At 43.1% G+C, this 13,913-nt stretch overlaps 1 protein-coding gene across 3 annotated transcripts; it reads right to left on the bottom strand.

The window, feature by feature from the left end:
• Positions 1-257: 257 nt before the first annotated feature.
• Positions 258-13,640, bottom strand: lonrf1 (LON peptidase N-terminal domain and ring finger 1). 3 transcript variants are annotated; one of them, XM_071517086.1, is made up of 12 exons: positions 12,919-13,640; positions 10,640-10,761; positions 9,319-9,441; positions 7,531-7,734; positions 7,186-7,405; positions 6,573-6,678; positions 6,319-6,433; positions 6,012-6,133; positions 5,669-5,827; positions 4,860-5,022; positions 4,520-4,672; positions 258-2,270 (listed from the first exon to the last, which is right to left on the bottom strand). In XM_071517086.1, the coding sequence occupies exons 1-12, from the start codon at positions 13,535-13,537 to the stop codon at positions 2,112-2,114; spliced, it is 2,265 nt and encodes a 754-aa protein (XP_071373187.1). In that variant the 5' UTR covers positions 13,538-13,640; the 3' UTR covers positions 258-2,111. The 3 variants fall into 3 exon arrangements, with proteins under 3 accessions (XP_071373187.1, XP_071373189.1, XP_071373190.1); XM_071517088.1 differs by having other exon boundaries at positions 10,640-10,758; XM_071517089.1 differs by having other exon boundaries at positions 7,186-7,443; positions 7,569-7,734; positions 10,640-10,752.
• Positions 13,641-13,913: the final 273 nt, after the last annotated feature.

Genomic DNA, 13,913 nt, shown 5'->3' with positions numbered 1-13,913 from the left:
TGGAAGGCAGGTAAACACAGATAAACAATCACACCCAAGGGCAATTTCGAGTCTCCAATCCACCTAACTTGCATATCTTTGGAAAGGGGAAACCCACACAAGCACAGGATCGAACTCGGGTCCGTCTTGCTATGAGGCAACAGTGCTGAACACTGAGCCACCATGCTGCCCCCGATTCAGGCTATACAGCAACAACAGTATCTTATATTCATTAAGACAGTGAACACTCTGAGGCTCAAGTTGAAAAAGAAGTGCTTTTATTATTGAAAATTGATAACTTAAAACATTTGAGCAAAAAGCAAGATCTGTTCAAAAAGCCTTTTTACAAATGATTTACATACAACAGCCTCAACTTTAATTTTTACTTCTTTTTATTTTACACACTGTGAACAACTGGTGCTTTGAGGCGACTGAGAGAAAAATAAAGTTAAAACATACTAATTACTATGGCAAAAGGAATGGTAACCAAGCCAACGCATCGTGCCGTTCAAATCACAATGCAAAATGGTATAAGGCAAGAGCAGTCCACTGACTGAAGCACCTCAGGTACTGTCCTTTCTCCTCCAAGTAGAGTGCAGCTTTAAATGAAGAACCATGCTAACCCATTCAGCTGATTAATTGATGAATATAAGCAGTTTCTTTCCTTATTTTGATTTGTCATAATATTGCAAGTTCCCCTTTGTTTACTTTTTTTTTTACAAACATAAGGTCAGAATGTACAGATATATTTTTACTGAAAAATGATTTCACTGAACATGGCTTACATGGGTAGCTGGAACTTTTGGTTTCAAGGAGAGAAATACAAGAAATACACGTACAGAACTCTCTTGAATCTGAAATATCTTCACTGCAAAACTCGTCAAACTCTACGCTACGAGAAACTGAAAGGGTCTAAAACCATGACAAACAAAACATTTTGGAAGATAGGGTTTTTGAGTTGTGACTAGCGGTTAAGTGGAAGAAAAACACTGTAAAAGCATAGAATGGAGATAGGATTTCAAGGCCATTCCTCCAACAGTAGTGTATGTAAAGGGGGACAAAATGGCTGCCTGTATGACAGTTTGGAAGAAGCTCAAAAGTGGAAAAATGTGAAGAAACAAAGGCGGTCTCTTCCTTTCAATAGAAAGGTCCTCTGCCACTACTTGGAGGCAGTGGTTTAAGTTGTGCATGGTAGACGTGGTAGAAGTGACTAAGAAAAAAGCTTAATGCTCGGAAGAGTAAGATTAATACTTTCATCAGTGTTTTGGAAGCGTACGCCAGCCTACTGTTGCACTTGGGTTTACATAAATCTTTTCTTTACATATCCTTCTCCCTCAGCTCCACTTCACCTTTCCTCCTGCTTATCTGCCTTTGTTTAACTTTCAGCATTTGGGATTTTATTTCACAGAATCACTCCTCTCTATACAAACGGAAACCTTCCCCACCCAAAAAAACAAAAAAAGTCTTCTCATTGATCTCACAAGAGATGATTCAATTAAATATGTAGTCATTAATAGATATCTCTTCACCTCACCTCCATAACTTTGCTTTCCTCTACTTCCACAGCACAGTATTATCCTTACAAGTGGGACTCTCATAAGTGTTCACTACATAGAACTCGCTGCTATTATCGCCTTCAACATCAACAAAATATTCACCAAGGGGAATAATAACTGCTCTAAACTTTTCAAATTTCAATAAAGTCAGTAGGGAAGATCCTAGGCAAACTAATTGTAGCAAGTAAGAGAGCAGATGAAGACAACTCCTCTCATCGATGTCTCAAAGAAGTTAAACCAGCGATATTCTAGATGGGCTAAGATAAAGTGTGTGCCGTGGTATCCCTGAGGCGGTTTGGCCGTAATTCTGCTTTCTCTGCTGCGCTGAGTGGTGATCATCATTTCAAGGATGTTACAGCTTCACTCTGATCTCGTGTGGATGTCTTCCCAACATTAAAATAAGGTTTCACATCTCTGACAGCCAGTGGGAGAGCCAGGCGAGGTGCAGAATACTGTAAAATGATGAGGGGCTTGATGGCGGCAGGGAAAACGAAAGTTGGCGATAGGTTGACAGAAGGTTGCCTGAATGTCATTCGAGAGTCCAGAGGATGTTTGGGGCTGTGGGAGGAGGAAGCTCTAGTCGCTGGGGATGCTCTGCAGATATGTGAGAATGTGCTGGATCTTCACCAGGCGGTCTCGGAGGGTGGTCATGGACAGGACAGACAGCTGGTACCGTGGGTCGATAGGCAGGACAGCCAGGAGCCACCAGCAGCAGGCAGGACCGTTAGGAGTTGCCTAGAAGAGAGGGGGAACAGTATGAGACGTGTATTTCCACAAAAATATCTTTTCTTTCATGCTATTTGAGCCAAACCAAGCTACAGAGCAGCTTCCTGCCTGGAACTATTCTAGACAGGACAATGTGAGAACCTGTCTGGGCCAAAACACCAGGACTCAGAGTGGGAAAATAGTAGGAACATTTTTACTAGTTGGAATTACAGAATAATTTGTAATATTGGTTCCTGGGAAACTTGTGCATTTGACTGCTTTCCTAAAAAAATAACCTTGCCAATATGTGGAACCAAATCAGACGCTTGGCCATCACTTCTTCCAAGCATCAGCCAGCACACTTGAAACTAAATCAAATAAAAATGAGCTTTTATGGTAAGCTGCTTGAGGACCGCATGTCCCGTATTACCAGATGCTGCGTCAGTTACATGGCTGAAAAATCCCTGTTTCGTCAAACCTGAGCCACAGTTTCAAAATGTGCTTAACACTTACAAGCATAAGAGGCAAATCAAATTCACCATGTCTGTGCTCTGCTTCACTTTAAGACAAGCACATTGGCTTTTAACCAAAGCATTACTGTATTTTGCCCCGGAACAAACGTGCTTAAAAAATTACATAACGTTTCCATTGAGAATGAGTGTGTGTGTGTGTGTGTGTGTGTGTGTGTGTGTGTGTGTGTGTGTGTGTGTGTTAGTATTGGGGATTCTCTTCATGACACCCTTATGACGCAAAACAGCCAGAGGGATTAGGTAAGTAGTACCCATAAAGCTCTTTAGCCTATATATTGTGAGTGGACTCCGCCCTGTGGTTGTCCTTATAGCAGATCTATAATCCTTTTATAGAGTGCAGGGTGGAAGCCAGAGCACAAATACACGTAACACCTGCGTGCCAGTATTCAGACCTCTGAGGCAGGTGCACACATGGAGCTTCCTCAAAATGCAAGTGTGTCCTGAGATGTTCCAAATTCAGACTTCAACTTAATTTGTTTTTAGATATGGAATATCTGCTCTTTTGCCAGATTTGCCAGAACTCTCAAGAGCAGAGTTCTGGCAAACTGTAACAGTAATTTAGAGCTGCAACGATTAATCGATTAATCAATTAGTTGTCACCTATTAAATTAATCGCCAACTATTTTGATAATCTATTCATCGGTTTGAGTAATTTTTTAAGAAAAATAAGTCAAAATTCTCTGATTCCAGCTTCTTAAATGTGAATATTTTCTGGTTTCTTTACTCCTCTATGACAGTAAACTGAATATCTTTGGGTTGTGGACAAAACAAGACATTTGAGGACGTCATCTTGGGCTTTGGGAAACACTGATCGCCATTTTTCACCATTTTCTGACATTTTCTAGACCACAACTAATCGATTAATCGAGAAAATAATCGACAGATTAATCGACAATGAAAATAGTCGTTAGTTGCAGCCCTCCAGTAGTTTGAAGAAAAGCACAATATTTGTGTGTGTGATAATAAAACAAGTTGGGGACATGAACAAGCCAATTTGGTTGATTCACAATACATAAAATATAAGAGAATGCCTTTCTTTTAATTGACAGTTATGATTTCCAAATTTACAAACACACCCCACTCTACAAATTGTTTATACAAGTTATTATGTTGATTCTTCACACTTGAACATAGATGACATTATTTCACTTTGGAGTGGATAGTATTTTCTACTAATCTAGTTCTAATTCAGTATCATTAAAATGGTTGTATTGTAGCCTAAAGCTATTCAAACAAGTGGAAGCCAGATGGAGCCAATTCTGCAGTGAAGTAGCTGCCGAACATCTGCTTTCTCGTAATTAAAGGCAACTGCCTTTTTAGAGGTGACAGCCAAGACATGTTGAAAACCCAATTCCAAAAGAACTTTCTAATGACAAAAACTCCAAATCCAGGGGGGCAGGTGCTGCATTTGACTGATTTCAGTATTTTGGATGTGTTTGGAAGAGTTTAGCACCCCATATCTAAATACAAAAACCTTTCCCTGCGGATACATTGCACATTTTGTTTTATGTGACAGCCAACATTAAATTAGAGCCTAGATTATCAGCGCTAGTTCCTGTGGGGATCATCAGGAAACATCTCCTCCTCATTGATATCCTCAAATGGGCCACAACAGTAAACTGGATTAGAGGAGTGAATTATACACATTACAAACTCCAAAGGGCATCACCAATGCTTAGGATGTTGGCAGGGATTGGTAAAAAAAAATCCTACAGGTGGAAGTGGAAGGACACTGTGTCTGAGGTGTACCTGGATATCGGCCTCTCTCTCCGGCATGGGTCCAAAGTGCTGCAGGATCTGGTTGTGGAAGCGGATCTTGAGGTTCTGGAACCAGATGCGGGCCTGCTCGTACACCGCGTCGTGCAGCTCCTGCAGTCTGACCAGCTCCTCGCTGTCCTCCACCTAATAGAGTCAATCAAACAATTAATCAACCAATCACTGGAATCTGGATTGTCAGAATTTAAGATAAAAGCTTTTGTAAATAGTTTGTAACAAAAGAACTCACTAAAAAACATTGAATGGACAAATATTGTACTTAACAGCACAACACAGACAACCTCAGTTAATTGAGGGTTACTGTGGTTCTTACCCTGGTATCCTCCAAATGCTCGATGTCAGCAATACTGTAGCCATCCTTCATTCCTCGGGACAGCACCCGGAAGCGCTTCCCTCCGATGGTGTCCACTACTGATCGCCCGTCAGGGAGGAAGTGGACGCTCCTGATGATCAGCATGCAGCCATAATCTGCAAACCTGCAGGGAGGGATCCAGTCATTCATTTATAAAATAGGAGAGCTGTTGTGGCAGTTTGTCCCAGTCATCGCTTGGAGGTCTTACATAACCCATAACTTTATGTTGGTTGTAGGCCTGTTTCTGTTCATTGCCCACATACAAGTGTGCCAGTGTGTTTTCATTAGGTCTCATAACAAGACTAAAATCTGAAATATTTACGTGTAGAGCTGAAAAAAGGTCCAAGAACCTATCTATCTAGACAAATGTTGCAAGGTCCAGGTGCAAGGTCCCCTAAAAGTGCAAGCCATACAAACTACGCCATGGCCTACTTAATTAATTAATACTAAGGAGATATGACATTATAATAGCCCTTGAAATGCAAGGGGTATTACAGTTCATACATTTTCAAATGATTCTCTAAACCTGCCTTAGCATCGGATTATTCTGCTACTAGAACGCTTAAAATATTAAGTCTGAAAGCCTGTTGGCTAAAATTTTCACAGTTACACTCTCTCTCTCATTATCTTATTCCAGCAGAAAGTAAAACTTTTTATTATTTCTCCGGGCAAGGTTACAAAAAGAAAAAGCACTAGTGCGGAGCAGAAGAACAGAACAGAACAGAGCAGTATGGGTGTGTGAACATGTGCTTGTGCGTGAGATGCCTTACCCTTTCTGAGGATCGTTGATGCACATCCCAAATTGCCGCGTGCCTGTATCCATGCAGCGGCGGATCATGAGGCGGTAACGTGGCTCGAAGACATGCAGGGGGCAAGGCACGGTGGGGTAAGCCATGGTACACACAAAGATAGGCACATTCTTCGTTAAACTACACCGAGGGAGGAACAGACAAAGAAAGAAGCATAAGTTAGACTCTCAAACTTTTTCCAGACAGAAATGACTGATGATGAAAGCTGGAATGAACCAGAGACAGGCTAAAAGAGAGATGGAGGAAGAAGGAAGTAGAGAGACAGAGAGACAAGAGAGATGAACAGTGCTACAAGGCTACTCACTCTGAAAGCTCTCTGGTCTCCTCCACATGAGTTTTTGTCCTCTCTGCATGCTCCTCTCTCAAATACTGCTTGATCAGCGCATCCAAGACACTGGTCACCATGTATTTCCTAGATGCTAGATACTGGAGAGAGCAAGATACAGGTGTGAGATAAATAGAGGAAGCAAGAGACACTTAATCAATTCATCAGTGTTTATCCAACCAACCCAACAATTAAACATATTCTGACAAATCAGATTTTCTGAAGAATTAAGCATGGATAGAGGGTCAAAATCCAGATTCAGCAGCAGCCAACAATGCTTTCTCACCTCTTTGAGGCTCTCTTTGCAGAGGGGGCACTGAGGTGTATGGTCCAAGCAGCGCTCCAGACAGTTTTTACAGAAGGTGTGGCCACACGGTGTGGTCACAGGCTCATAGAACAACCTGTAGTGGTTAGAGAGATGCAAACTGTCAACTGGCTGTTCTTAATGTTTATTCGCAAACCCACCCAAAAACACACAAATGAGCTCCAGTGCAAGTGTGTGTGCGTGGGACCCCCTTGTGTGTGTCAACGTGTCCCTACCTCATGCAGAGAGAGCACTCCAAGTCGCTGGGGTCCGGCAGGTTCTGAGGAACACCTCTGCAGGCTTTGGCTGTGGCGGCCTGTTGTTTGGAGGCACTGGCCACACCTGGGGTACGGACAAGGAGAGAAGGTCATGCATCACACACACAGAAGCAGAGGCAGCATTTCATCACCGCTAGGATATGCTGTTACTACTCTTTATTTGCTAAGACAGCTAGCAATTCATTGTCTTAATGAGGCACCTGAGCTGTATGTGAGATGTCCCACCATAGTCATCATGATATATTAAACACAACCAGTAATGCTAATGAGGTCATTAAACATGCACCATGGTGGCGGGACATAAAAAGTGTTGGGAATAGCCTTTATAGTGGGAATGAATGTATACTGAATCCAACATACTTCATTTCTGCAAGAAGGCTGAATTACAGTATTCAAATTAAATTACTATTAATGCAGTGCTACTACTATAATATTGCTTATATTCTATAATTTGATACTTGTATGATGACAGAAGCAGAAAAGGATAGATTTGGAGATTATACTACAATGCACTTGAAAGAATACAAAGCAATAGAACGGAGTAAATATAATGTTGCGGGTGGCCACTGACCTTGTTTTTTCTGCTTGCTGCCTCCACTGCACACAACAAAGTGTTCGGAGTCTGACACTGACAGCTTCCTCTTCAGCAGGCTGCCCTTTCCCTGGTCCCCCAGCTGAGGGGCAGAGCAAACTCTCTTAAGCCCCTCCTCCCCACAGTTAGAGCTATGGGTTCGTAGTGAATGAGCTCGGCTCAGACTGGTGCGCTCCAGGCTCTCCCAACGTCCAGGTTTCTGCACAATGACGAAAGACCAAGAGAAAGAAGATGTTACTTTTAACACAAAGGGACAACAGCTGCCTTAAATCACTCCATTGTTATATTGAATGACATCAGTATCATCATTCGGTGTGTTTGTACCTCCTGGTTGTCAAGATGGTGGTGCACGGAGGCGGCACGGACCTCGTGTTGGTGTTGTCTATGGACTAGGCTCTGTGGTGGAGGCTGGTTCTGGGCATCAGCCACAAGGGTTTTACAGCGTAAGTGAGGCGAGGCGTTTTGTGTCATCTCCCTCAGACCAACCTTGACATTCTCACCAGCCGGGGAGAGCAGGTCACACAGAATCTGTAAAGAAGCACTCAGTTAGTCATCGGAGCAGGGCCACTAAAACGTCTTATCAGTGTCAGAGAGAAATTAACACAGTCTTGAATAACTGAGAAACTCTATCTCCACATGGATAAAGTGTATCTGCAAAGAATCAATTAATTAAAGAAATATATCATAAAATACAAAATACTGTGAATAGGACGCCATAACCACTAGCCACTACACATGAATACCCATTTGCTGTCTATGGATGACATTCTCAGGCGAAGATAATGCACAAGGCAATAATTTGAGGCAGAGAGGCAAAGGATCATTGGTCAGAAAGGCAGTTTAGACTATGCTGAGAATGTGATTGAGCCTGAGGTTCAAGTTTGACCCAGTAGCAGAGCAGCATTCTGGTCCTACTTGTGGTCCACTTCATTAAAATGTATGACTATTTGTTGAGTTATGTTGAGCAGTGTCTCTTTCAGAAGGGGAGGGGTAAGGAATTCAGAACAGACAAGCTACAGCAAACCTAAACAACAGGTTCAACGTCAAAGTCAAAACAAAGCTCGCACCCTCATACAGGAAGATGACTTCACCAAGCTTGGGCAACATTAGCAATCAAATTTTACGTAGTATCATCATGAAAGACAACAAATTACCATGTCATGCTAAAGGTTAGTGTACTATTGGTTAAATATGGGTCAACTGTGTGTCACTTATGTAACTTCTAAGTGTGTGTGTTGTCTAAGAAGTGGTACTAATGTCATTACAGGCTGTCACAAGACCTGACCCACTAACACAACTTACGCAATTCCAGGACAAATGATCGTAATAAAAAGTGTGGAAAGCTTATCTGGCAAACATGCAACTAGAGATGGAAATGCTGACATATTTCCTTTAAAACATTCACCTTGCATTTACTTTGCTTTGCATTTGTCATATATAACCACAATAAATGCTTGATCTGTAAAAACGGCAGGTGTGTGGTGGATTTTCTTCCAACCTCAAGTATATCAGTATAGACTGACATATTGTACATGAACATGGACAAGAAGAACAATCTGACCATTATAGTCAAGACACATTTCTAGGTGTGGAGTACAATGCCAGTTGTAAATTAAAATAAAAACAGCAATACTGGAGACACAAAGTTTCATCAGGACGCCTACAAAAGACAGCCTCCCTGCCATGTTTCCACTTTAATTATTCAATTTAACCATTAGGCTGCAGTAAGATTTTAAGTTCATGTGAACCTAAGAGACCGATTCCATTAAGCCAGCACTCAAAGTAGTACAGAAGCAGATGCTAGCTATAAAAAGGGAACAAATGGTTCCATTCAATAAGGAAGAATTCATAATGGGAGAGCATAAAGATCCCATCTTATCAAAGGGCAGGTAGGCCAAAGTAAACGTGACATATTCCTTTGGGCAATGGTACAGCGATAGCAGTTCCAGTTAAATGTTTGGTCAAACTTGGCTTACACAGTGCACAGAGTCTGGTTTCTCCACCCTGCTTATATAAACCTTTGCCACACTTAAGGATGACAATTGCAACTGATATTCGTCTCTCTCCCTCCTCACCAATCATCACTCCCACTTTTCCTTCTGATTCTCTCACCATTTCCACTTGTCTTTTAGCGCAGGGGAAGTCCTCATCCAGATCCAGGCAGTGGAGGAAGACTTGGAGAGACTCGTCCACCTGGCCCATCTCCTGGAGCACCATAGCCTTCCAAAAGAAAGCCTGACCGGGGGGAGAGGAAGAGGGAAAGGAGGGACAGAGAAAGAGAGAGACATGGGGCAGCCATGTTAGCATTCATGTTCATGTTTACACTGGGTCAGCTTGCCCTTCATCCGCCATCCTGCCAAGCCCCATTTGACTACTGTGTACACACAAACTACAGAATATCCCAAAGTCCTGAACAACGGAACAACAGCAATTCCTTGTAAGTGTTAAATGATGAATCTTTTACAACAGCCAGACAGAACATCGATTCAACTTTGCAAGAAGTGATGCAACGCTTTCCCATTAACAACTTTCCCTAAGAGGTCAATAAATCAAAATGCGTCAACCGTACAAATATATAAGATGGGGAATATACATAATATACTCAGCACCCACTTTCCAACTCAACCACCACAATTCAAGGCTATCCTAGACTTCGCTTTTGGTCTCCTGTTCCTGATATAACACTTACTAATGGCTATGACCTTAATCACAACCCTTCTTTAGTCATGATACTATTTTGTAACTTATTTACCTCGAGGGAAGCCCTTTTTATACAGCATTAAAAATAGAGGAGGGTGGTTAAAAATGTTCCATATAAACAAATGGGCACACAAACAACAAATTCACTTAGCAGCACACCATGCATCACAAGTTATCACATAACTTTGAGAACTGCTTTTTTCTATGAAGGAATAGGATAAATGGATAAACATGATTCAGTGTTAATGTCTGGCATCCTCTAAGCTACATTCTAGGTCATAAACCTATAATGTTAAACCAGTGATGCAACGGTGCGGCGACTGAATGCCTCCGTCTGGAGCATTGAGGGCGGCACAGTCTTAAAATACACCTTTTCTAAGTAATGGCCTACTGAGCAACATACAGGAACAGACTGACTGACCACATGACAGACTCCCTAAGCAAAGGCAGAGATACAGAAATGTGTGTGAGCAGACGTACACACACTCAAACGCACACACAGGCAACCCCACTACGCTTGTGGCACCCACAAAACGGCTAGCATCAGAAGTGGACTAATCATATTTGACATTGCTTTTCATTTACTAATAAAATTTAAATAACAACAACCACAAAATGCCTGCGCAGGGGAATTTTCAATAAGGACTTAATACATATAAAAATCCAATTTCTGCAGCATTCACGCCTTGTTTCACGTTGGAGCAACGAGGCGGTGCGGTGCGGAGTGACCTACTTCTGCAGAGCAGCTGGAGCTGAGGCAGAGTTCTGTGTCCTCCAGAGCCAGACGGTACTGTCTGAGAGCCATGTACGCCTCCGCACGAGACAGCCGCACCACCGCTGCAGCCCCTGGGTCTGCTGGGAGACAGGAGGAGGTGGAGAGGGGACAGAGAGGGAGAGTAGGGTTGAAATCATATCTTCCTCAGACATCAGAAAGGAGAGAGACTTTTATGTGACATTGGAGAGTTTTCTTTAGACAACTGAAAGCTCGCTGTTTCACTTTTAACAGATATCACAGATGTAGTGCTAGTCGGAGATTGCCCTGAAAAGAACATCTCATTATCGCACATTAGATGAGAAGGTAGCACAAAAATCACATTTGACCATAAATAGCCTATGGTTTAATTGGCGAAGTTACGTCTTTTTCTGCTTGCAGGAGGAGGTAAAAAATCAATTAGTTTCTGCAAGTCATGCATTACCAACACTGTCAAAAGCAGGTGGTTTGACTGCATCGCTCCCTTACTCTAAGTCAGTCTGTGTCCTCACACCAATGTCACCTGACAAACCTTCTCTGCAAAAGGTGCCACAGCAGTTATCCTTTGATGCACATAGCATACTACAGCTGTCAGTATTCCTGCGCTACTCAATGCAGGAACACAGGAGCTTGTGACTTCCTCAGCATACTTTTGACCTTATGCAAAACTGACATTAACCAAAAAAAAGAGCATACAAATGATGTGTGTCTTCAAAAGACTATCCTGTAGGTCATGTTTGAGTAACAGAGGGCAGGTGGGTTATATGTGATATTATATCACTTGACCCAGAAAGTGTGGCTGTTCCCATGAGCCCTTAAACAGGTATAGGGTGGGGTTTAAATTATGAAGCACTTAAGAGAAAATGGACACACACTGGATGCTTTGTCTAACTCAAAACCTTTGAACTGCTTTATAGATGAGCACTAAGTGCTTCCTGCTGTGCATGGTAAGTCAATTTTATCTGCATAACCTTTAATCACAGTTACAATCTCAAGAGGGCTTCACAATGCCACCGTTATCAAATGATAAACAGAAACAACACTCCCCCAACCTTAGACCCTTAGTGAGAAGAAGGAAAAACTTCTGCAAATCTGCATCAGGAAAGAAAAATTTAAGAATCCTTGGGACATTGCACCCCTGATCCTGGACGGTCAGGGGTGCAATGGTTGCTGTGAGCAGGCAAACAAAGATTAAATATTGGTAACCAAATGGAACATAAACAAAATACACAGACCAAAGCCAGCAAGCCATGGCTGGCTGTCAGTGTTTTCCATACACAGGCTCTGGAGCAAATGATAAAGGCTATTTCTGTTGCAGAGCAGCGTCATGCCTGCAGCAGCTCATACTATGTTACAGATTCTCCTGGAAGTCAGGCCCCCTGTATCCCATGAGGCCTAGCACTGTACTTAATCCTTTATTTATCCAGGGAGTTTGGAGTGGGCATGCATGCTGTCTCCTACTTTTGACCACTGAGCAGCTCCACTGGAGCAGTTGTGGGGTTTGGATGCCTTGCTCAAGGGCACATGTATAGTAGGTGCTGATGGTGAGGAAAGCATTTATTATTCACTTTCCCCACCCATTTGTGGGATGTGAACCAGCAGCCTTCCTGTCACAAGCCCACTGCATCACATCACCTGAGAAAAGACTCAATCTTCCACAGTTCTTCAGGCAGATAAACTACAAATCATCTGACACAGAGGTAGTCTAGTTCACCCCCTTGCATAAGGGAAGGGTCTGTTACAAAAGCTAATTCATTGCCTGCTGTGTCCCTATCTGGACCAGCAGCCTTGAAAATAGACCCAATATTAGTATCTATCCATGCCTGATTTCACATATATGAAACAATGGGCCATTGCAGTCACAACAAATTACAAATAAAACTGCCCTCCACCCCTCGCTAAGTTACAAAACCTATCCTAATGTGTCACGACCTGCCTTATGCAACGCGCATCTACCGCGCATGCGCAACTTGTGAAATTTCGTAATCGGGTCACCCGAGGTTACATGACAGTCAGGAGGAGGAGTTTTTCGGTCCAGCACATGGTAATGGGTTTACAAATCTTGGTCAGTAGTACCTAACTCACCCCCTGCAGACTCGTTGACAATAACCTATATAATGAATGGTATTACGATTTAAAAAGTATACCAACCGTTTCTATTGTGGGTTAGTATAATCAAGTTATGAATACACCAGCTTCCCCATCATGCTCACAGAGACTGCGCAGAAGGCAGAGGAAAGCAAACCCCTCTTCCCACTTACCAGACTGAATAACATTGGTTGCTAGTTTCACAGCCTCTTCGTAGCGTTTTCTTCTGGACAGCTCCTCAACTTCCCCGATAGCTTTAGATTTTTTCAGCTCGTCGGGGAACCATTTATCTAAAAGTCCGCACAGTATTACATTCACTCTCAGCTCCCCGGGGCTGACCCTCACTGCTTCGCTGCACAGCTTGCATTGTGAGAGCTGCTTGCGTTGTAAACACCGTTTGCAGTATGAATGTCCACAGGATATGGTCACAGGCTCGCCCAAAAAACTATGACAACTTGGACAGCTAAACACATCGTCCTGGGTGCTGTCCGCTCCGTCCTGCCTCCGTCCCACAGGCGCATCTGGCCCCGCACCCTTTCTCTTGAAGTTGCGGAGGATACAGTCCACTAAAGTGCTTAATTGCTCGGGCCGCACGCAGCCATTCCGCATGGCCATAGTAAAACAGTCAATAGCTTCTTTGAGGCAGTTTTCCGATGCTAGAGCATTGGCTTTCTGCAAAATAAGTTTATGGTGGTCAACATGGTCCTCTCCCCAGGCGTACTCTGACTCGGTCTCGATGAAGAATGCGCTCCTCTCCTCCGGCGCGTCCTTCAGTTGTGGTTGAAGCGACATTGTGGCGTGGAAGAAAAAAAAAATATGTCCGTTATTTCAATTTTCCTTTATGTACTTGTTGTCTACACATTCTTGTAGCTGCTGAGCGCCCTGACACAGTAGTCAAGGGGCTTTCCAACAGACACCCGTTTGTTACATAAAAACACCGTCACGTGAGCACCAGTCTCGTGCTGTGATTGGCCGGGACGTCTCGGTTACAAAACCTGCGCTCGAAAGTTTCATAACTACGGAAGAGACGTAGTGGCCACGGAGCGACAGCGACTCGGCCGGGAAGTTCACTGTACCAGATTTCAGTACTGTGGCGTCCAGCCGGAGCGAGAGGCTTCACTCCCGTCCACTTCCGTGTTCGGTTAAATTCCGTTAGACAGACTAGACC

The sequence above is a fragment of the Centroberyx affinis genome, unplaced genomic scaffold, assembly GCF_046629955.1.
Source record: "Centroberyx affinis isolate AG114_WGS23_722 - 3 ecotype Tasmania unplaced genomic scaffold, CSIRO-AGI_Caff_v1 ptg000458l_1, whole genome shotgun sequence".
In the NCBI taxonomy this organism is placed as follows: Eukaryota; Metazoa; Chordata; class Actinopteri; order Beryciformes; family Berycidae; genus Centroberyx; species Centroberyx affinis.
This window is presented reverse-complemented; position numbering and strand designations above follow the sequence as displayed.

Bases quoted from the DNA above. Each gene is read 5' to 3' on its own strand.
- lonrf1 (XM_071517086.1), bottom strand. From the start codon at position 13,537: ATGTCGCTTCAACCACAACTGAAGGACGCGCCGGAGGAGAGGAGCGCA. The intron at 7,735-9,318 runs GTGAGAGAATCA...GCTTCTTTACAG, and splicing joins CTAAAAGACAAGTGGAAATG to ATTCTGTGTGACCTGCTCTC. The intron at 2,271-4,519 runs GTACACCTCAGA...CCTCTCTTCTAG, and splicing joins AGAGAGAGGCCGATATCCAG to GCAACTCCTAACGGTCCTGC.